This window comes from Aplidium turbinatum, chromosome 5, assembly GCF_918807975.1.
Source record: "Aplidium turbinatum chromosome 5, kaAplTurb1.1, whole genome shotgun sequence".
Taxonomy (NCBI): domain Eukaryota; kingdom Metazoa; phylum Chordata; class Ascidiacea; order Aplousobranchia; family Polyclinidae; genus Aplidium; species Aplidium turbinatum.
In genome coordinates this window covers 23,241,368-23,268,173 of record NC_137476.1, presented here as the reverse complement: position 1 = coordinate 23,268,173, position 26,806 = coordinate 23,241,368, and the positions used below count along the sequence as shown (strand labels likewise).

At 38.5% G+C, this 26,806-nt stretch overlaps 1 protein-coding gene across 1 annotated transcript; it reads right to left on the bottom strand.

Moving 5' to 3' along the window:
- LOC145770772 (large ribosomal subunit protein bL27m-like) lies at positions 1-26,806 on the bottom strand. Its single transcript, XM_082582489.1, has 4 exons — positions 26,655-26,806; positions 18,706-18,822; positions 2,953-3,023; positions 1-874 (listed from the first exon to the last, which is right to left on the bottom strand). The coding sequence occupies exons 1-4, from the start codon at positions 26,701-26,703 to the stop codon at positions 668-670; spliced, it is 444 nt and encodes a 147-aa protein (XP_082438615.1). The 5' UTR covers positions 26,704-26,806; the 3' UTR covers positions 1-667.

The window sequence follows — 26,806 nt, the reverse complement described above, 5'->3', positions numbered from 1 at the left end:
TTCAAGCTTTAAGTGATACTTTTATTTGCAATTTACTTAAAATAATACCTTCTAAACCGGTCAAAATTTGCAGCCATAAAAAGGGCCAAATAAGGCCAGATTTTCTGGCCTCACATCACAGCAAGCTTTGTGATGTAAGAATGCTGCCTTGCAATTTCGCAATGCGAGGTTTTAAGCACTTACTACCTGCATGGAATTACGGAAATTACAGTACCGTAGTTGTTACTTGATGAAGATTTTGTTGGATATGATTTCAGCTTAATTTAGTATCCAAACGACAATACCAGTCAGCACAACTAAACTACCGTACTCGTAAGCGTTACGTAACGTTTTGCTTGAACCCCCTCCCCCCCGATGTGACGCTAACGTAACGCTTTTCATAAACCCCCCCTCCCCCTCGATAGCGCTACGTAATATTTGAACGGTCCCTAAGTTCGTAATTCACTTCCAAATTTACAAACACAGCTTTGAAATATTGATACTCACCAAATTTTTTTTTTATTGCAAACTAGAAAACTTTCTTAGAGGCAACACTCGCGAGGTGCATCTTCAGATCACACCAAACGATATTATCAATCGACGTGTTCTTTGCCACTCATACCTACCGACGGATCCTTTGAAGATATAATGTACCACAAGAACAAAAAACGCAATGTGAAAATAACACTCAAACCGATTCGACAAATCGAAATTCGCCTTCACTGTTCACAGGAGGAATAACATTTATTGTTGTCTTGTAAAGTAAAGCTCCTCTTGGAAATCCAGTTACAGTTTCTGCCAATTCTTCGCCTTTCTCTGGGATTAATATTTCTTTGGTGAAGCGAACAGTTCCAGTGCATGCAGCAGTGAGCGATCGTTTCCTCCCGCAAAGGACCTGCAATCACAAGACACACGCTTTATACTGTATATAACACTGATGCTTTGGCGCTAATAGAAAGCAGCCAATGACAGCTCTGCTTGATATCAAAAGATTTGCAGCATGATTTGCTGCATCAGCATGGAATCTAGGAATGTGTTGAATGTTTCATGGAACCTGTGTTGTCATCGGCGGGATGCAGATTTCAAATTAGGAAAAGATATTGTTTTCTTCAAACATAGATCTAAACAAATGATGATTGTGTGAATCTGCATTCGCGGACTCCCGGATTCGCGTATTTAGTGGCCTTGAACAAATGACAATAATGCTCTTTCCTAAAGCGTACACCCCGAGAGTTAACCCGTCGTTCCACGATCTTGACATTGCTTCGTTTATAATCGGTCACTTAAAAGAATGAGCTATCGGAGATAATTAATAGTTGTCAACCGCTGAGTATTTTTGTTTTTGGCGAATCACAATATAGCCTACCTAGGTCTACGTACAAGCACTGATAATAAGTGATAATAATAATAATAATAATCAGCCTTTCAGCGTTTTTACTTAGCAACAAAGGTAGTAGCTTAATTAGGTTATTAAATATTGTCAACATTTTTGTTAACTACGGTATAGCCTAATAGGTCAGGTACATGTAAAGAGGAATATGCACTTGCAACATACACCATTTATCAAAGGGATTATTCAAACTAACACGCATCAGTAGCTTACAGACAGAGAAATCAACTGCACTCTAGCCCACGTGGAGTGGCGTAGTCAGGAGAGGTTGTAAGCTAAGATGTGTCAAATGTTGTGAGAACTATATTTACGATGGAGCTGTGACGTTGGCTTTCTCAATCAAGTAAAAACAATTGCATTAGAAAATATTCCAGGGCAGGAAGAAAATGTTCAACAAAGCAACAAATCACTTTTATAAATTCCTGACCATACCACTCACACATGTTTATTCTACCCAACAAGATCAATGATTGACTGCATTGTGAAGTGTTTGGCAAAGATTTTATAGCCGCATGCACTTGCTGACGCCAACCCCAGTTATAAGCCGGAATGGCCCGTTTCGGTGAGTCCGATTCGGCGAGTTCCCTATTCGGCGACAGCCTTTTTCGGCGAGTTCTCTATTCGGCGAGTTTTTGAAACTCCAACGACGCCTTCTGTTTATTTAGAGAATTTTGTATTTCATTCCACAATATCGTTTCTTTGGCATTCCGACAAAGAAAAATAAATTAAAATGATATTTAGCAAAAAATGTTTGAACTATTAAATTAAAATGTTTGCTCACATAAAATTGACATGTATCCTACATCATCCACCTTCTTTGCGTCATGTTTATGTTATTAGTCATGTCATTCATTTTTTAAATAAGCTATTTGTTGATTTTATATGATATTTCAAATATATTTTTCATCAAAACAACCTTTTTCACAAAACGATGCTGTAACTCAAAACAGTCAAAGAATTTTTGATGTCAACAAAAACTTTTGAATGTAATGTAAAGGCAATTACATCGTTTTAACGTCGCCAGACGTTGAAATCGTGTACAAAAGGGAACTTTTGCTGACCAGGCATAGGTTGTACCTGAGAAACATTTACAAAAGCGATTCGATTTGTTGAAAGAACCCAATTAGCCTAACAGTTTGTATTTACATTGATTCAATGTCTGAATATTGAATAATATTCAATCGTTGGATTTACATAAGGCGTCGTTGGATTTTCAAAAAATCGCCGAATAGGGAACTCGTCGAAAAAGGCAGTCGCCGAATAGGGAACTCGCCAAATCGGATTCGTCGAATAGTAGCAGACCCGTTATCTGAGGACCTAGCCTTAGCCTCAAGAGACAAGTCCTTCAAGGCAGAAGGTTGAATGGTTACTTTTCTTAGGGTGCCCATCACTCGACCGAAGTCAGAGCCTCGTTAGTGTAAATAGATTGGGTCCAACTTGAAGGTGAGGTTAACTTGGCAGGTAGAAGCTACATCTTACGCTCACAGCTTGTGTGGTTTTAACACACGCGTCACACATGCCCTTCCCAATCCTATTCTACCCAACAAGATTAAATAATAAACGTTTTTGCTCATTTTACATACATTAGCTCCTGGAAACCAACGGTAACGATGAATTTGTAGTGCAAGTACATAACCGGCATGGACTGTGTCACCTGTCAACAAAAATAGGTTATTGTAATAGTAAAACCATACAATGCAGCCCTATTATCTAATAAACAGAATGTCTGATTTGACTTTGAAAATTTTCAATAGCGGCATTTATATACACAGCTTACAGCAAATAACCAACAAGTATGGAGATTCACAGTTGAAAATAGAAACTTTGGGATCAAGTGCTCATTTTAATCAATAGCAGTTTATGTTAGCACTGGAAAATCAAGATTGAAAGAAATGGCATAAACAATAGCTCCTCAGATTGCAGTTATATCAAGATAGCAATACCCATTTGCATTTACTGTCCTCTCCAAGCAAAAACGATCTTGACAAGCAAATATAAATATTTGATTAATCAGACATATTTCTATTCGTGTCAAAAGTGATTTTAATTGTGTTGGACTGGACTACTACTACTTGGACAAGTTAGGAAGTGTTTTTAGACTGATATATGTTTGAAATTTAAAAAAATGCTTGCAATTAGATTAGCAGTGCAATAAAGTAGACTAGACTCTAGAGCAGTGGTTCCCAACCTTCTTATCCGGTGGACCCTTTTAGTTAATACTCAAATCTAAATTCCCCCCTATAAATTTAGTTTATTAAAAACTCGTTTACATTAATATTTTAATCTAAGTCTTGTAAGATAAACTAAACTTTTACTAGTAATAAGCTTTTTAGACTGTAATATTCCTTTTCATACTAAAATAATTTAATTAATGAAGAACGTTGCTGAAAAGTAATTTATTCAAAGTAGAGATGTACCGATACCAATATTGTGGCTGATACCGATCCCGATACCGATATCACTTTTTTAGGCCGATACCGATACTGATACCGATATTTTGGCCGATACTTTGGTGTTACAAAAAGATGCAATTTTGGTATTTGCAAGGTATTATATCAAATGCTAAGTTTTACCTTATTTGCATAAAACTATTAAAAAAAGCTTTCAATTGGTATAATTTATTAAAGATTCAAGAATCCAATCTCAACCGCATTTTTGTGTCATAATAGTAGGTTTTAGTAATGAAAGGCCACCATAATTGAGGACTAGGGTATAAGGGAAGAAACATTACATCATAATTGGGGTTTCTGAAAAATTAAATAAAGTGTTTGCGCAAACTCTCCAAATAGGCTATCATAATTGATAATAAGATGTAAAATATAAACCAAGTGATTTGTGTAGTCGTACAAAACTATTCGACAAGTAATATGCAACCTAAGGGCGCTTGTCGTTTGGTTGAAAAGCTTTTGCCAGGCCAAGACCACCCAGGCAGCAAAAATGCACAATCCCGCATCGCCCCCACGCTGCTAAACGTTCAAAAAAACTATGCAACCCGGCTGCCCCCAGCAAGCCGGCTCCACCAGTCCGCGACCCAACTTCCACCCCTCGCTGCAACATACCCACCAAGCCCAAACAATTCCACGGCAGAACTAGCAGGCCCAACACGAAAGCAATGGGACCACGAATCCTCACTAAACCAATCAAAACGGTCCTGCCGCGCCCAAGACGACAACCCCATTGCGAAGAAAGGAGCGCCCCTCCCGGCCACCAGCACAAGGCCGAGCACCCACCAGCACAGCGAGCAGCTGCGACTCGCCAACCACAACGGTGCAGCTTCCACACTAGCCATTTCAATTCTTGTCGATGTCAATTCTTGCTGCAAAACGGCTGCCGAGAAACATATAGTTGATTGGATGGTCTAAATGGCTAGCGTGGAAGCCACACCGCTATGGCCAGCGAATTGCAATTTAGCCCGCCACACCAGTGAGTGCCCAGCACCGCGCCGACAGCCGAGAAGAACGCTCCCCCCACAACGAGGCCGCCATCCCAGGTGCAACAAGACCACTTATTGACCAGCCCAGCGAGGACTCGTAGTCTCACCGCTCCCACCCACTCCGCCATGACATTGCCCAAGCTTGGCGAGTCCACCATAACTAAATGCGGAAACCAAATCACAAACCGACAGAACCAGCCCATCAAAAAGAACCAAGTTACACGAGTTACACGAGTCCCCCAAACGTCCAGCAACGCAAAAACGATGCAAAATTATACACATTTCCGCCACCTGGGCAGTCCTGGCCTGGTTTTATCTTCTGTTGAGAGTAAAAAAGAAACACAAACGATAAATATTGGAGAAATTGAGTCTCCTTTACAACTTAAGAATCGAACAACGCAAAACTTCTGAAACAAAACGTTTTGTTTTAGTGAAAGAATTACTGTAAGCAAACAATGCCAAAAGGTGTGCGCATGAAGTCATGGGAGTGTGAGGTATCAAAAATTTGAACAGGTTTTTATTTTTCTACATCAATGTGACGTTAGTTACTACTTTAAAAAATCTATATCTTTGCTTCTGCAGAAAATTCGCAGCAAACGCCTTTTTATTACATGTTTAGTATCGGCCACAGTATCGGCCAAATTTTGCCGATACCGATGCCGATACCGATACTCAAAAAATGGCCGATATCACCGATACCGATGCCAATACCGATATATCGGTACATCTCTAATTCAAAGACAAAAAACAAAAATGAGATACAAAGACTAGCTGAAAGTCTCCCTCAACCATGCAAACATTGATCTGGATTCATGGGAACAACTTGCTAGTGACGAATCACTCTGGAGAAAAAAGAACTAGAGAAGGCACAAAAAATTTCTAAAAAACAGGATACAAAAGGCATATGAAAAACGAAACCCTAGAAAAGAAAGCTAAAACTACCACGTCTCCAACCATCCACAGGCCTCGAAACTGAAGGCGGCCATCGCGGCCATGGCCGCGATTAACCTACAAAAACCGACATTTTGTCCGCCGGGTCTCGCCCTTCCGTCGGCCGCATTTGTCCGCCATGAAGTTCCGAGAAAATTTACGCAAGCGGCCTTGTGAATAAAGTACTTTGCCACTTATAATCACAAAAGATTAGAAAGCAGTCAAAGTATTCGATAAATCACAATACACCCTGTCTATGCTTGAATTGTTAACATTATTGAGTGACCAAGCAGCTGATGTCTGACCTCCGCAGAATGCAAGTGACATCACAATACATTTTATTGATGCGATATATTCAGTCTTCGAAATTAGCGTCGGCAAATGGCGCATTAGCGTCGGCAATAAAAATGCCGAGGCTACACGAGCGCTTGTAAGGTTAGGGTTAGACATTCCTTCCAGTCGTTATGGCACAGCCATAGATTTGTTCCTTAGTCAACACCATGATGGATCTCTATGAAAAAGAAAGAGGCGTGTGGATTGGTATCAAAGCCCGAAAGCCGCAAAACGTGGACGCTTCATTGCGAACGGCAAAGGCGTGATGACGCGACAACCTCGTGCTCCGATACAGCATCTGATGATTCCGATTCTGACAGGTAGTTCTTTATCAAACAGACTTTGTGTTGTTCGCAGTAGCCTATCCCAATTGTGCCGAAATTATGTTAGTGTATAGTATATACGTAAATCGATGCAAACTTCTCGTAGGGAGCTATTAATTTGTTACCGGTACCTGGTTGAGCAATTGACATTATTTTATGATAGTTCAACGTTGCTAGATGTCGAATTAATGTAAAACAAACGTAACTTTCTTATTGGGCATTGTTGTTACGCAATATAACCTGCCGGGAAAATTAAATCGATTTGTGCTGACTCGAACGTTGAATCAACCCAAAATTAACTTACTTTCCCCCGTGAGTTATTTAACGTGAATTACTATAACAGCGTGCGACGTGCGTATCTTGTTGCTCGCTTTATCGCTACTTTTGGCATTATTACATCACAACAAATCAAACAGTGCGGTTGTGATAGACTACTCTAGTATATTTTTCGCTTCTGCCGAAGTGAAAATGTGCTAATTTCGAAGACTGTATGTTGATTGTTGATGCGTGTCGAAGTTCCGATGGCCGCCACGTGCTTGTGATTGGCCGCCGAACAGCTTGCTTCAGTCGGACACGTTTGGCCGCCGGAAAAAAAAAGTTGTTTCGAGGCCTGATCCATACAATGTGATATTTTTCCCACGTCCTTCCCATCATAGACTGAGTCTCTAAAGCCACATATGACATCACCCACCATCCAAAACCAAATTCGATCGGACACGAGCTGGAGCCAACGACATTCAAAATATAAGAGTCAACGCATTTAACAGTCTGTGTGAAGCTTGTGATTTTTTTTGTTTTGACAACTCATGAATGTGGTGGAAGAGTATTGGAAAGAGCACAACGAATATCATTCTTCACGTCTACTCGGTTTCTCTGTTTTTATTTCATCTGCAAAAGTTGAAAAACCTGATTTGCATAGATAAGTGGAAGCAAACGGAAGGATACTTCGAATAGCTTTCTCTGCCACTTTGGGATAGGAATTAAACGTTAATGGCCAAAATCCAGTGATTGATTTTTTCTCTGAATAAATCTCTTGTGCAAGAATCCGTTTTGAGTTCTAAAAGTTCATTCTGCAATTTATCGGGAAGTTTTTCCATCAGCAGTGTGAATAAAGTTCATATTAAATCAAGCTCATCGTCATAAATTTCAGGAATATATTGAATGAATTCCAGTTCTAATGCTGTGAGATGTTGCAAAATCAATTCTTTTTCCAACTCTGGAGAACTTGTTCTTTGCCGTCAACAACCAGCACCGAGGATAGTTCTTTAAATATGGTGATATGTTCAATTGTTCATTCTAACTTTTCTCTTTCAATCATCAAGCTTGCAAGTGAAAGCTTCCAAAGCATCTTTAAATGCTGAGCGGTACTGGCATCTGCTCCTGGAAGGGCCACCAAAGCCAGGCTGGTCGAAGGCGCAGGCCTCGAAATTCCGGCGGTCATGGCGGACATGACCTCCGGAATGACCTCGAATGTCTGCCGAAGCCGACTCATTGGTCGGTCATAAATGACCGCCGCAAAATTCTTGACAAAAATAGAGCTAATGCAGCAAAAATATATTTTAAATTTGAATTGTTACAATTGTTTGTTTAACGCGAACAAATACGGAGCTGAAGCAATAATAGTAGGCTACAGGCAATTGCTTTAAAGATCACATTAGAGTGGCGTGGTTAACGAGCTGATGGCAAAAGTAGCGATTTTTACATCATTTCAACGCCTTGCAATGTTGCCTTGAAGGGTCTGCTGCTATTCGGTGAGTCCGATTCGGTGAGTTCCTAACCTCTAACCCTAACTCCTAACCCCTAACCCTAAAACGGCAATGATAATTAGGCTACGGTACCCGATAATTAAAAAAAAAAATTGAAAAAATCCCCCGTTGAGGGATCGGACTCACCGAATCGGACTCACCGAAACGGGCCATTCCGTGCCTTGAAATACAGTTGTCCGAACTTTTCGGCAGGATATGTATTCTAATTTTAACAATGAAGATTATTGCGTTACATTGATCGTTTGTTAAAAAGAAACGTCACAGAGAAGCAAGTCTCAGCTGGGTTCCGCACGTGCTCAGGCGAATGTGGCGACCTTATTCACGCTGATACTGATAGAAATAGAATTTCTGCACAGAAGGGAGGGTGTTAAACTAACACTATTGTGTTAGTTAGTTAACACTAACACTATTGAGGGCTAACACTATTGAGTCACTAATGCGCATTTGTCTGGACAGTCCTGACATGGAGATTTACGACCCCGCGCTGGCAGTAATCGCTTGGCACAACGATTCTATAACGCAAAAACCACGGAATAAGTGATCGTAGTTGCTTTTGTAATAAGGAAATTTGGATTGTTGTTTTCAATTGTGTTTATTGCGTCATTACACGACTGTCATTAACGCACTGATTTATTTGCAAGCAATCTGCTCCAGTATACTTCAGGGTCGGTTAATTAAGCCATGAACCATTGCAGAGTTATTCTGTTGTAGAAAATCTTCTACAAACACGACTACACAATACTGTAGTGTGATTTTGTGCAAAATCTTCATGCAAAAAATATGTCCGGTTGAGATATTAAATGTCCGCTGAAAGGGCCAGTCCGGTAGGACATGCTTGACCGCTGGAAAAAAGTACAAATTTCGAGGCCTGAAGGCGGAATGGCCCGTTTCAGTGAGTCCGATCCCTTAACGAGGAATTTTTTCAATTTTTTTTTTTTAATTATCGGGTACCGTAGCCTAATTATCATTGCCGTTTTAGGGTTAGGGGTTTGGGGTTAGAGGTTAGGAACTCACCGAATCGGACTCACCGAATAGTAGAAGACCCGGTCGAAGGGTAGGGGCCAGACAAAACATAGTCCCCCGCAATCAGGACAGCGGAGCCTTCTATTACTTTAAGATAATCTCCTAATGACAGTGACATGAATCAATCACACTCTTCCAACTTGCCTTGAGCCAGCATGGAAGCAGTAGGCTACAGTTTGTAAATTCACATGGTATCGATATGTCAATGGCGCATGGATACAGATAACCCATGTTAATGCGCAATCTGCTTCAAACAAAGATAGCGATTGAATATATATTGTACCCTATACTGTTTTTTCCCTTGCATTTTTAGGTTAGTTTATTCAATGGATCAAACATATCAACCAAATAAGCAAGGACTCTAATTCATCTGTCATCATTCAGCAATAAAACAAATTCCAATTTTATTTAAAGGTCAAAAAATAATTTAAGCTCGTCTCTGAGCTCAAACACTTGCTTGGTTACGTTTCCTCCTCAAAGCAATCGAGTATTTGCATTAAAAAGAAGTAGGCCTACGTGATGGTTTGCATCCATGTCAGATTATCAGTGCACAGTTGCTTAAATAATCGGGCTTAAGGGTTCCGATTAAGGATGGGCTAAAATTAAAGATCAGAGTTAAGGGCTCCTCCACTTTAAAGCTCTGGTCTAGGCCAACTTACTAGGCTTAAAAAGCTTTACAATCCTAAAACCAAATTCCCCCCTAGTGGGGAATTCCCCCCCGGTTGGGAACCACTGCTCTAGAGTATCAATATGATAAAGAGTGCTCATAAACAACAGCAACATAGAATAGTATCATCATTACACTAGAATAATTGATACAGTACAACTAAGCCGTTGCGCTTTGAGGTCAATTTTTCAAAAATACAAGTACAGTCGAAATCGGCTAGTCGCATATCGGTTAAGAGCATAAATCGCTTTAGAGCATAGCATTGCATAATCCCAAACCATTCCCATTCACTTGTGAAGAAAATTCAACGGTTAGTCGCATAATGATTAATCGCATAAATCGGCTAAGCGACTAGGAATTCTTGATAGATTTGTAGACTTTTATCACTTAACCGCATATTTCCTTTGGCAAAGTGTTAAGTTGCTCAAGATAACACCTCAAGACAGACAGTTAGCGCCTACATGATTTAAACAATAAAGTAAAACCGCACGAAAAAAGGCCTTCTCTTCTATGATTTGAGTACAGAACTGTACTGTATGAATCACAAGACTACATTTAATTTATGGATTGCTACGTCATAAACAAGTTATCGTTACGTTGAGCACACCGGCGTAGTTCTTGGAAAATCTAAATCGCATGATTAGTGAATTTTCTTTCTTGCTCGCTGAAGCGAATTCGTTACGGTTGGGTGATCACGGCAGCTACCCGAAAGCCACGAGGAACGCGCGTGAACAGTTGTTGCTGCGTCACACTTCGCTGACCAACAGCCAAACAAAGTACAGTAGTACCGTTATTTGGAATTCGGTTGTACAGTACTATTCTAGAATATTCTGTAAATCTCCTAACACTCCGGGTTACGTATTAAGGCTCAATGCCTTCGTTCATCGAAAAAGTCCAGCGGTCTGTTTTCACGCTTTTGCGTTAGATAAACGTTCGGTATTGACGTATAGGATACTGTCAAACAATGTAAACGGTTAAGCGCATATACCGTTTAAGCGCATAAAAAAGCTTGACAAATTGACTATGCGCTTAAACGATTTCGACTGTAATAGGTTTGGCTAGGTGGGAAATCACATAAAACCACTCCAAAAAAAATTTGAGCAAAAAATATCAATGTTTAGGGGTCCCTCCGCCTCCCGGAAAATGTCCGAGCCCCATTTTTCCTTAAAATGGCATAACTTCTAAACCGCTAAATTTTTTCAAGTCATTTCGGACAAATGACCGAAAAGTCTCAACGAAAAAAAAAACCAGCTTCTAATCTGCTTGAGGTAGAAACTTCGTTTTTGGCTCTAAAGACTCAGAAGTCACATGTTCCTATCTGTTCTAAGAGGAATGTGTTCTTTAAAAGTGTTGAGAAAAACAGTTATGAGCCAAAAATGATTTTCAGGGCATTTGAGACTTTGAAAAATCATAGTAACTGCCTAATCATGCATATTTTAAAACAAATGTTTAGTTGCAGAGTAACTTGTGTTGAAAGGTGTTGTGTATACTATAAGTAAACAAAGTAACTGTGGGAAAATATCAAAATAAATGTGAATATTCTAAATTATTCCAAATTGGGGTCATTCTACCGGAAAACATCTTTAGCTCAGGAATGCATTTAAGTTAAAATACAAAAAAATTCAGGTGTATGTTTATGAAATGCATGTGTCAGCTCAGTAACAAAATGAAAAGAACAACGTTAACTAGCAACATACAGTAGCCAAATCCAATTTAGTTCCTAAACTGAGAGAGGAACCTGCTAAAGAATAATGAATGAACACAAACAAACACTGAAAGAATCGTAATGAACACTGTAAACAGCTAAAACTGCTAGTGAACACTGAATGCAACAAATTCACATCACAAGTGTGATACCTTCAAGAAAACATAAAGATACACTGTATTTATCTAAAAATCAAGTAAACCACATCGCGCAAAGTCATGAAGAGAAATAGGCAGTTACCAGACTCAGCAGGAATATATATACGATTATAACAGTTGGGTATATTTCACACGAGCATAGCGAGGCGCAAGCTCTATAGATACACTATCCTGTGAATCAGACAAATGGCTTGCAATGAATTCAGGTCTACAGTCATGGACGTGACATAAGATCTTATGGAGTCGTCAATTTGCTTCATCATGCTGCATGGCATTGCATCGTCACTGTCTTTACTTTTCTGTTCTGAAGGCATTGCGTTACATTCCCGATTAACCGTTCATTAGGCATTTGATTGTTTTTGAATGATAACACTGGTCAACACAAATTTTTTGGCAGACAAAGTTAGAGTAGTTTTTGGGGTTTTGAAAGGCCTGCGCTGACTCCGAATATGGCCTTAGTTTTCCGGAATTGGCTCTAGTTTTGGAGATATTGTATGGGGTCATTTTGACCAAAGTCCCATATTTGAGCCTTATGCGCCAGATCAAAAAAAAAAGTTTAACCATATTAGATAATTCAGAGATGCAATTTAATGGTCAATTGTAAACAATAAAGACAGTTTTAAGTTTAAATACAGCAACATCACGAAATTTTTAGCAATACTAGATTTGTCATATATACTTCAAAACTTGATGTTACCGATGTCATATACACAAAATACACAACCATATACAGTAGTGTAAGTACAATATGTTGCATTAAATCAGTCAATCAACCTTGTATCATAAAATTTAGATAAATGGAACCACATTATTTTTGTCGTTGTAAATTGAAAACAATAGTATGAAATACAAAAAGATTAAAACTATTAACTAATTTGCGACTAAAAAATTTCTCTTGTAAGATTTTCGCTTGAGAGAAACTTTTGGGCAGTTTCTCAACAGGTTCCAGCAATAGTCTGCCTTCATGTGCTCATTCCATCTGCCCTGATATCTTTCTTCCATTGTCTTGGTGGAACCTTTCCCCCTGCTCCTCACTGTAATCACCAAGATTGTCAGAAAAGCTGTCAAGGTGGCTGAATAGGAAGTGAACTTTAATGCTCATGTTAGCTTCAAGTTTTCCAAATGCAGATAACATCTTCCAAACTAATTCTCTGTAATTAGGTGCTTTGTGATTCCCCAAGAAGTTTTGTAGGCTACTACAGTACTACATCCTTGAAGGAGTTCCATGCAGTGAGTTCATTGCTGTCCCGGATTGCTGTTCATGTGACTGGTGAAATTCGAATCTTAAATCAATGTTCGAATCTGACGTCCATCAAAGACACCAGCTTTAAGCTTTTCATCGGAGAGTCCTGGAAATTGACTGCAAATGTACTTGAAGCAATTCTCCTCCTTGATTAATGCTTTGACGAACTGCTTCATTAGCTCTAATTTGATGTGCAGAGGAGGAAATACAATTCTATCCCTGGGAACTAAAGGTTCATTGATTACATTGGCTGTCCCAACTTGAAGACTGGTGCGTTCCGGCCAGTTTTTCTTGTGCCAGTGCTGGGTTCTCGCCCTGCTGTCCCACAAACACAGGAAGCAAGGATACTTGGTATATCCACTTTGTTGACCAATTGGAAAATTGACCATTTTTATGTCAACACAGATGAGCCACTGATGGGTATTGTAGTCAAGCTTTTCAAGGACAAGTTTGATGGCATCATACTCCTCTTTCATCTTGGTAGAATGTCCAATTGGTACAGAAGAAAATTTGTTTCCATTATGCAATTAGTACAATTTTTAGGCTTGCTTTAGAGCTATCTATAAAGAGCCGCCAATCCTCACAGCGATACGGTGATACCCTCATAAGACCAAGAAGTCCAACAACATCATCGCAGTAAACAAGATCATCTTCTTTGGAAAAGAACTTAAGCAAGCTGCCTTCCCGTGTTCTGTGAAGTGTTACTTTAGTACCAGAATCCAGCATGTTTTTTTTCTTGGAGTCGCGATGCAAGAACTTCAGACTGCTCTTTTGACAAGCAAAGATCTCGGACTAAGTCATTAAGTTCAGATTGATTGAATAACTGAGGACCAAATGAGGGTTCTTCATAATTGCTGCAGTTAACACTCGGTACGGCATGTTGATCTGACGAAGGAATCTCCTCTTCTTTTACATCAGATCAATGTCATAAAAGCTAGTGAAAACAGGCACCGGTAGGTCCTCGGAGTGCGCTACAGGTCTTATAGCAGATTCCAGGTTTGGGAACTGCCAAGTATTCTTCTTGTTTTTGTTGAACCCTTTCATGTAGGACTTTACAATAATTTTTAAATTATCTTTCGTTACTAATTATTATGTTATATCAAACAAAAATTGATAAGATTTACGTCCTTCTTGGTGAGATGTTTAAGGGGTTAATACAGGTAAATACACTAATTTGGGCTAATCTAGGGGTATAGGTATCTTCTAAACTAGAGTCAATCTGGCAAAACCAATGTCATATTCGTAATCAGAGACCTTGAAAACCCCAGAAAACACTCTTAGATGTCCTGCCAAAAAATTTTTTTCTCATTTTGTTGACCAGTGTAACCAGTCTCCTTTCTCACCATGTGTTAAGCATGGGGAGCACTGGCTTGTTGCATCAAAGAATGCAGCCAATGGCCGATTGCTCCATGCAAGCTTCTTGGTGTGTACATCTGTAGACATCTGTAGACACCAAGAACCTTGCATGGAGCAATCAGCCATTGGCTGCACTCTTTGATGCAAAAGGCCAGTGCTCCCCATGCTTAACACATGGTGAGAAAAGAGACTGGCTATCATTCAAAAACAATCAATTGCCTAATGAACGGTTAATCGGGAATGTAATGCAATGCCTTCAGAACAGAAAAGTTAAAGACAGTGACGATGCAATGCCAAGCAGCATGATGAAGCAAATTGACGACTCCATAAGATCTTATGTCACGTCCATGACTGTAGACCTGAATTCATTGCAAGCCATTTGTCTGATTCACAGGATAGTGTATCTATCGAGCTTGCGCCTCGCTATGCTCGTGTGAAATATACCCAACTGTTATAATCGTATATATATTCCTGCTGAGTCTGGTAACTGCCTATTTCTCTTCATGACTTTGCGCGATGTGGCTTACTTGATTTCTAGATACAGTGTATCTTTATGTTTTCTTGAAGGTATCACACTTGTGATGTGAATTTGTTGCATTCAGTGTTCGCTAGCAGTTTTAGCTGTTTACAGTGTTCATTACGATTCCTTCAGTGTTTGTTTGTGTTCATTCAATATTCTTTAGCAGGTTCCTCTCTCAGTTTAGGAATTAAATTGGATTTGGCTACTGTATATTGCTAGTTAACGTTGTTCTTTTCATTTTGTTACTGAGCTGACACATGCATTTCATAAACATACACCTGAATTTTTTTGTATTTTAACTTAAATGCATTCCTGAGCTAAAGATGTTTTCCGGTAGAATGACCCCAATTTGGAATAATTTAGAATATTCACATTTATTTTGATATTTTCCCACAGTTACTTTGTTTACTTATAGTATACACAACACCTTTCAACACAAGTTACTCTGCAACTAAACATTTGTTTTAAAATATGCATGATTAGGCAGTTACTATGATTTTTCAAAGTCTCAAATGCCCTGAAAATCATTTTTGGCTCATAACTGTTTTTCTCAACACTTTTAAAGAACACATTCCTCTTAGAACAGATAGGAACATGTGACTTCTGAGTCTTTAGAGCCAAAAACGAAGTTTCTACCTCAAGCAGATTAGAAGCTGGTTTTTTTTTTCGTTGAGACTTTTCGGTCATTTGTCCGAAATGACTTGAAAAAATTCAGTCATTTTTTATTTATTTCGGTCATTTTTTCTGATGAAAATATTTCCTTTCAAGTAGCTGATACAAACCGAAATTTGCACTTCCTGACCAGCTACAACATGAAGTTTCGCTGAGAAACGTGTTATATCTGAGAAAGGTTAGAACAGACAAACGTTTCTTCAACGTTCATCAGCAAAACTCAACCTTGCAACACCCGACCGCAGACATCTTTTATTGCACAACGGAAAGGAATAAAAACAAGTAAGAATGACCAAATAAAAAACACGTTACGCTCTAAGTCTAATGGTTCGCATTTACAAAGTGATTTAACTCGTCAACAATTTCACCGCTCACGTTGTAACGTGCTCGCTTCGGGTTGCCATGCCAGTGTGCGTATGTCGCGTCATAATTGAATGTTTTGTATGATGCAGCATTCAACCTCAAACGCATACGCGCCGACTTCCGAGGGCGGCGCCCCCCGTAAATTTATGGTTGAGGGGCAACAAAAATGGTTATTACAAGTGGTGTTTCAAAGATAAAACACTTTGCGAAAGAGATTTAGATAATTTAAACTGACTTAAAGAATGCCGAAAGCAAAAAAACAGCCCACGTTGCTCTTGCCCGCAAAACAGCAGCTGATCGCATGGCTTTCTCATATAGTATGGAAATTTCAAAGTAGATGGTAGAGTAACTTGCACTGCTGGAATAGTCACAAAACTATTCACTGCAATATTAAGTAAACCAGCTAAATTAGACGCGCTATTTTCAACGAGGTTTTCCCGCTGTGAGACAATTATGATTCAACAGAACGCATTGTATTCTTCGCAATGTGTGAGAATTAAATCGAAAACCGATAAAAGAAAAGATGTTTAATGGTCTTGATCGCAGATATTGCCTGCATTAACGACGTCTTTTACCGCTATTTATCACCTAGCTAACCTGACATCATTGTTTTATGCGGCCGCTAAGGTTTCACATCGACTTCAACGATCATGGAATGTTACGAAATAAGAACGATTACAACCTACACGCAAAAATTAAAAAAATGATCTCTTAAAATAACTCTTTCTGCAGTTTTGTCTCGTGAGCTTTGCATATTGCTCAACAAATGCATAAAGTTTAGAATTGAAAAGAAATCATTAAATTTGAAAATTAAGTTTGAATCACTGCAAATAAACGTATTAAAACTTTTACTTAGGCCGACACGATTTCACACTCCGTAATCTACGTCGACAATGATTTTAAGTGCGTTCATTTTGAAAACTGCCGAGCTGGAGACAACAGTTTGTCCTGTGTTAGTTGAACTTGTCTTTTTGAGGTGAAAATCACTTGCGAACATCTCGACCTATACTCGAGTATATAGCCTACTGTATTCAATAAAAGACTATAAAGACTTTCGATAAAAAACAAAAGAGAAAACACTTCGCCGTTGTTAACGCTTTGAAGGTAAGTAATTGGCAAAACGAGCGAAACGAAGTTAATAAAACTGATGGCGGGTTTTCACTCTGCTTGAGATCATGATTTTTTGCGTTTTTATTCGACAACTTCACTGTCTCTGATCATTGTTATTCACTCGCACGAAAAGGAAATGAATCGGCTTGTTTTCCAACTGTTCCAATTATGAGCTAACGATATCAAAATTTTTACAACTAGGTACTACGTACTGCATGCGTAAAACTAATCGTTTCAAGCAGCGATTGTAATAAATTCGGTTTGCGACCTAGGTGTCAATATAAACAAGACACTAAGCTTAATCAAAGACTATTTTAATTGAGTAAAGTTGCGTTATGGTTATGACGTCATTACCTTTCTCGCCCCCCAAGGTTTTTTGAAAAGTCGGTGCCTATGCGTCAAACGCATAAGTTTATCTGCAGTTGAACATTGAACAACGCAAGCAATTTCTTGCTGGAGTTTGCAACCGAGAAAGCAAACTGAATCCACTTTCTGCGGTTGCGATCTCTTCATTAAAAGTCAGCAAAGCATTAGCAATTAGCTGCCAAACTTGGTCAATCTATGTCACGCTTCGCAGCTATTGTTAAAACTTTCCGCCAATTGTCACCTGGTTCGCAATTACACATTACTTCAAATTTAAAATTTTTAATGGAGTGGAGTACGACGTTGCAAAAACCATCACACAAAATCATCATCTATCGATGTGGAGTCAAACATTTCACAGAGGTTATCACCAGCTCCAAAGTTAACAACATTATGCAATATGCTGGGATAACTTCCCGACTGACAGATCAATCTTTTCCACGACTCGAAGGAAAGATTTGAAAACACAGTGGCATTTCAAGAAAGTTGAACTCTTTGAGTGTGTTACTTTCATGTTTGCGTTTATCACAAGCAATGGGACATTGGATCAACGTACAAAGGGATACTTCGTTGTTTATCAAGGTCTGGTCAATAACATTTCGAAAGGGTTGACCACCAGCTCAAAAATTGATAATATAATTATGCAACATGCTGACAAAATATCCCGATTGACAGAACGGACCGATCAATCTCTACCAAGCAGTTTGACCTTTCCAAGGCAACGCAACATTGCGGCACACTTGAAAGCACCACGTCAGTCACGTTTGGGAAATGTTACTTCTGTATTTGCGTTATCACATATATTATAATAAGACATTGGATCAACGTTCAAACACTAAGTCTATATCTTGTATTTCCGATTGACAAAAAGTCGTAGAGTGGCGCAAGAAGCTTCTTTGCAATCACTGAAATCGGTTTGCGCGGGTGGACTACATATTTTTTCGGACATTTTGACCGAATTGACTATATTTTTTTCGGACATTTTGCTAAAAATTGGTCAATGACCAACAAATGACCGAAAAAAAACCCCAGATTAGAAGTTATGCAATTTTAAAGAAAAATGGGTCTCGGACATTTTCGGGGAGGCGGAGGGACCCCTAAACATTGATATTTTTTGCTCAAAATTTTTTTGGGGTGGTTTTATGTGATTTCCCACCTAGCCAAACCTATTACTTGTATTTTTGAAAAATTGATCTCAAAACGCAACAGCCTAACGTGTACCCTCACACTTGTTTACTGGCATGCGCTATATCCTGATAGCATTGCATATAAATATAAAGTGTTGGACCATTCAACCTTGCAATCAATAACTACACTTCACAATGAATTCAGTAATCACATTTTTGTTTTGTCTGTGTAAACCTCACATACCATCTTGAACCTTCCATCCACGTCTTCTGTTTTTATTAGATCGGTTTACATTCTTTGTGTTACCCTTTTTACCTGTTGACGCACAACAGGAAAGAATGTTGTGATCCAAAATACATTCTGAAAAAAAAAAACAGATTTTGAGTATTTTGATTCATCGACAATAGATTTAAACTTAACTAAAAATAATTCCTGAGTTTTTACGTATAAAACCATAATCAAATGAAAACAAGGAACACATTCTTATCATGATGCCAAAAAATGAAAGTGTTTTCAACTCTATATAAGTAATGATCCAGTTAGCACCACCAATTTGAAAGGTTGATTTGCATTGAACTAATATACAATAAGAAATGTGACCAAGCAAATACAATTGTATAATAATTACAATTTGTTTATTATTTCTCCAGCACTTTTGGTAAGTGCATTGTAATACAGTAACAATAATAATTTTTACATAGCGCTGTTTCCATCGCAGAATGCGTAGCTCCCCAGACCCCAGCACTTTACAAAGCGTACAGTGTCAGGCAGCCATATAGAGGCGCAATTGAGTACATTATTACCCAAATTCATTCCATTGCTCAGTACGAAGCAGGAATTAGATTCAGTACTATTTTTAAAAAGTCTTAGTAGTAATCCAGTGATGTCTGCAATCTGCATTACTGATAAAAATAATGTAAAGCCGAAAAGGTGTTGGCGTAGGACCTAGAGAGTATTTTCGAATACAACTCATAAAAACTAGAACTATAGTCAAGTGGAAGTGGGGTAAAAAAAATTTTTTTTAGAAAAGTTGTCCTATATTTTTAACATTATCAAGTATATATGACCACTAAAGTTGGTCACAATATAGAGAGCATGTATGTCTATTGTCTATCCTCCCATAATGAAATTTTTTAAATCCTTTAACTGGTTTGAAAATTATGCACAAAATACCTGATTTTTTTTACCCCTGTTAGTACAGCAGCTTCCTCTTCTTTATTATCATAATATTGATTTCATATGTAGTGTAAATGAAAATGATTCTCCACTAGAGGAAAGAAGCTTTGTGTAATTCATATATCAAGGACTGTGAGAGATGCTGAACCAATAATCGAAACCGACGATCATGATGATGATGACAAACGATTTTGTACACAATTTTTGTATGCACTTTTGATTAAAATACACATTGTGAAATCGCAAAGTCTCATTTCTGTAATAAAACAGCAGCAAGACAAAAAATTGTGTCTAGTATACTTATGCACGTCATCCTGAATTTTAACTGCAGCTCTAGTTTGAATGTGCAAGTGGGCGATCAAATTTCGCGGATCGCAAAAAATCAATCAGCAATTTGTGAATAAACATACAACTAAAAAACAACAGACAGGAAATCAATCAACAGTTTGTGCATAACACATACAATCATACATACACAATCACCAGGCCTGGAAAAAATGGGGAATCCGGGAATGACATTTCCGGGAAATTTGCCGGTTTATGGGAAATTTTTACCGTAAAAATCACGTTACTAACGTCTTCATACAAGCGTCGCAAATGCGCATTTACAAGAAACGTTATTTACGAATTAAATTTTGGTATTGTGATGTCATAATTGTAAATTCCAGTATACCAATGGTAGGCCTACTGCTATTTTGCATTCATCAAAATATGCTGGCGCTTGCACAACGGGAAAAAAATTCAGCAGTCAATGGATGCTTTTAGCGGATTAGCCTTCGCGGTGAAAGTGTTAATTTAATTTCTCAGCGGGAAGTTTTTCCCTTCTATCCACTTAGGGTCGGCATTTTCGCTTACGTCATGGTGCCATGCCAACAGCGTTTTTTTTTGCAAAAGTTTTTGTTGGCGTTTCGGCTGTAATATGAATTCAACGTGTCCAGGCCTTGAATCAACTAGGAAAGACTCATTGAATAGCCGGTTTGAACTGAATTTCTCAAACCTGCTTGTAAACACACCAGCTTTTTCCTTACAAAGCAAAACCACAACGATGATTTATTGAACCCAAACAATAGAGGGATTCCACGGTGAACCAACAGACCGTGACGGGTTGAAGCTTGCGCTGAAAGTCTAGACAAACTACAGTACTGCACACTGCACAGATTGTTCTGTTCATATTAAAACCAGTTTAACACCATCTTCTGATTTATTTTTAAGTCATGAACACAGAATAGGTTACATAACCACATTATCACCATAAAAACAATTACCGTATTTTACGGACCATAAGGCGCACTTTAAATTCTTTTTTTTCCTCATAAATTGATCGTGCGCCTTATGGTCCGATGCGCCTTATGTATGGATCAAGTGCGGTAGTGCTTTATTGCCTACACTCAAAACCAGTACCGATATACTATTATATATGGTCCGGTGCGCCTTATAGTCCGGTGCGCCTTATGTATGAACAAAAAACTAATCAAAGCAATTTATTGACAGTGCGCCTTATAGTCCGGTGCGCCTTATGGTCCGTAAAATACGGTATTCAGCCAAATATGGTAACTCAAAACTAAAATAAAAGTTTGCAAGGGAAGGTACCATTTTTGCAGTCCAGAACATTATATCGAAGTGTAGGCTATTCGCTCAATAAATAAAGACTTTGAAGTATAGACAACTAAGTCACACCAAGGCAGACCACTGAGGGCTATTTTCCCCTGAATTTGATAAAAGTAGTTGTGTGTACTTTTCAGTTTTAGTTCATCAACAACGAAATGGAGACAAAAGTCATCATAATTGACACTTCACTTACAAGAGTCAAAAATTTTTCCCGGTTTTGTACTTGTCAAACACTTTTCCATCTGGGGAAGCTCCAAAAAAATTTAACCCAGGATTGACTATTAGGCCGCTGTCAAAAATCTCCACGTCTCTGTTTAGTTGTTTTTCCATCTCTTCGCGATATAACCGAACTGCATGCTTCTCCTTTGTCAAACCGTGGCGAACAGCTGGAACATGGTGTAACATTGGTGGTTTAAAAATTGACCTTAAAAAGGAAGTAGTCTTCCGCTTAATAATTTTTCCAAAATTTGAGGAGGTTAGTTGTCATTTTCGGCTATTGAGCCATAAAACTGATTGAGGCCGCAAAGTTGTTGCCTCCTCAAGAGCATGTAATAATAATAATAGTCATGTTTTTATTTGCGCCCATTGCGATAACATACAGTACACTGCGATCACAGATGCGATACAACAGACGACAGGAAGCAGCGAAGTGACATAAAGTCTTCGAGTCAGCTGCTTCCTTTATTTTGGCTTGCCACTAAGTGTCTTTGCCGAGACACAGCCGCGTGCTCTGGAGCGGTGTCGAACTCACATCCTTTCGAACATCGCACAGACGTTCTCACCACTCGGCTACGCAGCCGACGATGTGCTTCCTGTAAGCCCATGTACAAGCATGTCTTCATTTGATGCATCATGATGTTTCAAAAGGTACGAAAATGGTGCATTTGAAGCAGAGCATGCTGCAAAGGCTTCAATTTTGCTTTCAAGCAAGGGACGTTTAAGGTCATTGCATCTGGCATCAAATCTGCGTGATGTGATGGTGCTTTTCACCCTCCGTTTGGTCCGGGCGGTCTCCGCTCTTGTAAAGATGTAATTTGTGACTGGTTCTGCAAAAATGGCGTCGCCTCTTGGTTTGTGCCACTGTTGCTCTGTGCTGATGCAGGATAAAGCTCCTGGGATCATTTTTACATCACAAATGTGAAAATGGTCCATCTTGAATAGCAATGCAGTAATGTGACTGCATCTACCACCAAGTCTGCAACACAAAGAAATGCAAATTAATACCAAACAAAAGTTTATGCACGGTAACAGAACAAAGTATAGGACTATGTAACTAAACGTGATAGGCCTAGTTTTAGTTATCCATGGTAGTAGCATAAACTGCTTCATATTACTATACAGTAGGTAGGCTATACATAAACCGCATATAGGCTTAGCTGTAATATCAAATGGCTTATGCTACAAGCAGCAGTAGCAATAATATGGTTAATAAAAACAATAATCCTCAAAAGTGTAAAAAGACTAGTTTGCAACTACATTACAATTTAATATCACCCATCCAAACTTTTACATGACATAGAAAGAAATGTTTATAGCATTATAGATTGCCAATCATTTACTTACCCTGCCGTACAAGAGCACTTTGCTTTCTGTATTACTAGAGTCGATTGCTTCATCCGAAGTGTGAGTTCATGCTCTCTGACTTGGCCAACATTTTGCCTTGCAGATAAAACTTTGAGAGTCTCCACGTTTAGTAAAAATTTCACGCAAATAATCTTCAATGAAAAACTGATAACCTCCTTTGAGAGGTCTTGCAGATGGTCCAATCCAGTCTGATATTGATCTTATATTAAACGATGGTAAATATTGTAAAGATTATGACCAGTTATTCACATCCATCGTAGATATTTAGCATCGAAACAAATAACTTGATTGGTAACAGAGGGTTTCGCAATACAGTACCTGGTTTCCATGCAACGCTTCAACCTCTCAGTGCGCATTGAAGTATAACGTGGAATCCCTCTATTGCTGATAGATAACAAAAGCTTTAGGGAATTCACTGAAGCGATACAAGCTGTATACAACCGCAAACGTTGTTCCAAAGTTAAGCAACAAAAACTTGCGTGTATAGACGCTTGCCCGGTGACGCAAGCAAAACGCGTCAGCGTCTATCAACGCTTGCCGATGCTAAGCGGCTATTCGACTGCCCGTGTTGGCGTTATTATTACTATTTGCATAACTCAAGTTAGCCCTATATTCAGTTCAGCGTGTATTTTCAGTAATTCTTGGTGATAAAATAATGACAGCTACGCCAACGTTTTAATCAAAGCTTCCGATTTTAATCAAAGCTTCCGATTAGGTGTGGCTATTGCAGAGTGTCTATGCGAAGGGACAGGCTTAGCGAACATACCCGTCAGCAACATCGAGGTTTTCCTATTAAAGAATATGGTCAAATAAGTCTAATGGAAATGTTTTCCTCATCCACTCGGAAAAGACCACATCCCCAAGACGAGGAGAACAATCAAGAACAACAACAAAAAAACAAACGAAACAGGTGTTATTGCTAGTAGTAAAGAAGTCGAAGACAGTGACGTCGAGTTATTGGAAGCGCAACATCCACAAATAAAAAAGATATTAAAGACATTAGCGACGAGCTGCTCATTCACTGGAATGGGCCACACATAAGCAAGTGTAACAGCATCGTGAAACAGGCTCTTGATCTATATTTCAAAGGAAAACCATGGCATTTTATTACCAGTGACGTTTGCTCAAAAATGTACAAAGTATCTGCTGTGGTAGATAGACTAAACAACGAGAAATCGTCACTATCTTTTATGTCCAAGTAGTGTATTGTATTATTTGTAGTAATTTCGCATGGACGAAACTTGCTTGCGGTTTCTTTGATTTAAAAAAACAGCTGTTTTAGCGTTGTAATTTTGATTTTGTTGTCAAGTTAATGGCGTTTCATTCTCCGTGTAGCGGACTGGATATTTTGTAAACGTTATAGTAGTAATTTTTGCTATGTCTTGCGTTTGTCAGCGAAAATTGTTGTGCATTGATTTGTTCATCCGCTTGGCCGTTTTTTTGTGCTATATGCCTAATGCCTATATCAGTTTTTCTAATTGGTTATGCTATCCATGCACATAGTATACAAACTATCAACCCGTTCGAGCATGAAGTGTTGTTATTGTCAACTTGTCAAGTACGTAACAAGCGGCTCGTGATGTCGTATTGTTTCATGACATTCACACGGTGGTGGGTGACTGGGTGAGTCAGTGGATCTAATTTGTAAGCATGTGGCGTTTAATTTATTAAGCCTACCGTAAAACGCCCTAACTTTAGCCGTTTTTTTAACTGCTTTATCAATTATTTCAACAATAGTCCTTGAATAAACAAAAATTCTATGCTAAAAACATGAGACTGGTTTATTCTTCACAATCATGGTATTTTAAGACTGATCACAGTTTTCCAGGTCCCTTTTTTTTAAAAAAGCCTTGGGTGGCTAAAGTTAGGAATGAAATCCTAACTTTAGCCGCATAAATTAAACTGCTTTCATTAGCCATTTATGGCTGCTATCTTTAACTTTAGCCATCAGGAAAGTTTTAAAAAACATGGAACATGATTTCTACTGACACTTTAGCTGTGTTTTGCATGTAATTAAGGGGGGGCGTGAGGGGGGGGATCACTGAACTGAACCATAGGGGAGGATCACTGAACCATACGAATATGGATTAAGTGGTGGCTAAAGTTAGGGTATTTCGTCTGAAGTTGAGGTCCTTACTTTGGCCACCCATAATATTTTTAGTTGAAGTTGGAGTAAGCTCATCAAATTTTAACATGGGACTCTCTGCCATATTACAAATCTTTCTAACTCACTGATTTTTTTCTGGATACTTAGAAAGTACATGAACCGGAGTCAGTTTTCCAGGGTGCATTTTTCCCGGTTTTAGCAAGTTTTAAAAATTGTTGATTAGTAGTCCCCCATATAGCTGGAGATTTCACCAAACACCTTTAAACAATCCACATAGTCCCTACTGAAGTGTATATGCAATATGAATGTGATAAGCAAAGCAGTTCTGCTCCAGTACCCTTTGACATCACAAATCCGGTTTCGGCTAAAGTTAGGGCGTTTTACGGTATTGTTGTTCCAATTTATTCAGATCAACGTGGGCATATCAGGCACAAACAGTGCGCCATGCCTGCTTACGAATAAAATACGATACCAAGATTGTTTATTGGAACTATGAAGCTACAGATGGCCGTAGATAATATATTTTTGCGTGAGGTTTTTTGCCAGAAAACGTGTAAATGTGTAATTATGACGTCATTATCGTGATTGTAAACCACGAGAAATTTTTTCACAAAAAACAAATTCCCGGGAAGCCAAGCATTTTTTCCAGCCCTGCACAATCACTGCACTATCGACCGATGGACCACTCTGTGCTCTTAATCTATGCTATTGATCGACTAACCCGTAACACTAATCTTAACCTCGGACCCCCAATTCCAACTACATCAATTGATCATGAATAACACGTCATACATACATTGGCACTGATGCATCCAGAAGTTTGTTTTTGTATCATTTGGTGACATACTGCTTGGCAGTTGATGTAACACCAATACGAAGCCAAAACATTTCATAAAATGCACTGGTTTTTCTTACCCCAAATCAACAAAATTTATTGGAGTAAAAAAACATGTCAATAATAATCTACACAAACATTTGGAGGCCCCAGTCTTTGTTGCATCAAGTAGCCTCACAACATAGTACTCACAATATAACATTTAAACATTCATACTTCCAATCACTAAAACTGAGCAAAAACCTTTAATTAATTCCTCCAAACCTTTTTTTGCACCTTTTGCTGGCCATATTTACTCTATTAAACATATCTCTTCTTTGTCAAATCCAATTTTTTTCCTCTACACCTCAAAGTATTCACCAGAGACCACTTAAACAGTAACTAAAAAATTTGAATGAATATCTACTCATTTTAGATGTAAAATGGTGTTTTTTTTATCCCAATACCCCCACTGTTTTTTTACCCCACTTGACTATAACTCCTAAAATACAGACACTAAATTCATGGTTTAGAAAATATTTTCAACTTTAAAAAAACTTTGGTTGAAACAAAATTATAAATTATTTTCCTTTTAAAAAATCTATTGCTTGGTGTATATACATGGAAAGCATGTATTGCTTTCATTGGGTAGGTTAGCCTACAGTATGTAATAACTGCATACACAGAATTTCGAAAAACGAATCTCTGTACTTTCCATAAAGTAAAATGCTATTAACACCAATACTGCAAATTGGGCAACTGACCTATATAAACTTATAAAGCTACACTTAATCTGCAAATGTACAGTGCCGAACAGACGTTTAGGTAAGATATATACATTAAAACACCGTAATTCTTGAATTTTTTTAATCTACCACATAATAAACATAATACAAAACAAACCTCTTTTAAGCAAGAGGTTACTCAATCGAGTTAAAGAAAAGCAATTCATCTGTATTTGTTGAAATCTTCTACAAATGTTGGAGAAAGCTGCCAAGCAATGCTAGAGTTTTACAACATACTCTAATTTGTATAGTAACCTACCAAATAAGTAT

Coding starts and splice junctions, on each gene's coding strand:
- LOC145770772 (XM_082582489.1), bottom strand. CDS start 26,703: ATGAATTGCTTTTCTTTAACTCGATTGAGTAACCTCTTGCTTAAAAGA. Junction 3,024..18,705: donor TGGATGGAAGGTTCAAGATG/GTATGTGAGGTT, acceptor TTTTGTTGACAG/GTGACACAGTCCATGCCGGT. Junction 875..2,952: donor GTTGGTTTCCAGGAGCTAAT/GTATGTAAAATG, acceptor TTGTGATTGCAG/GTCCTTTGCGGGAGGAAACG.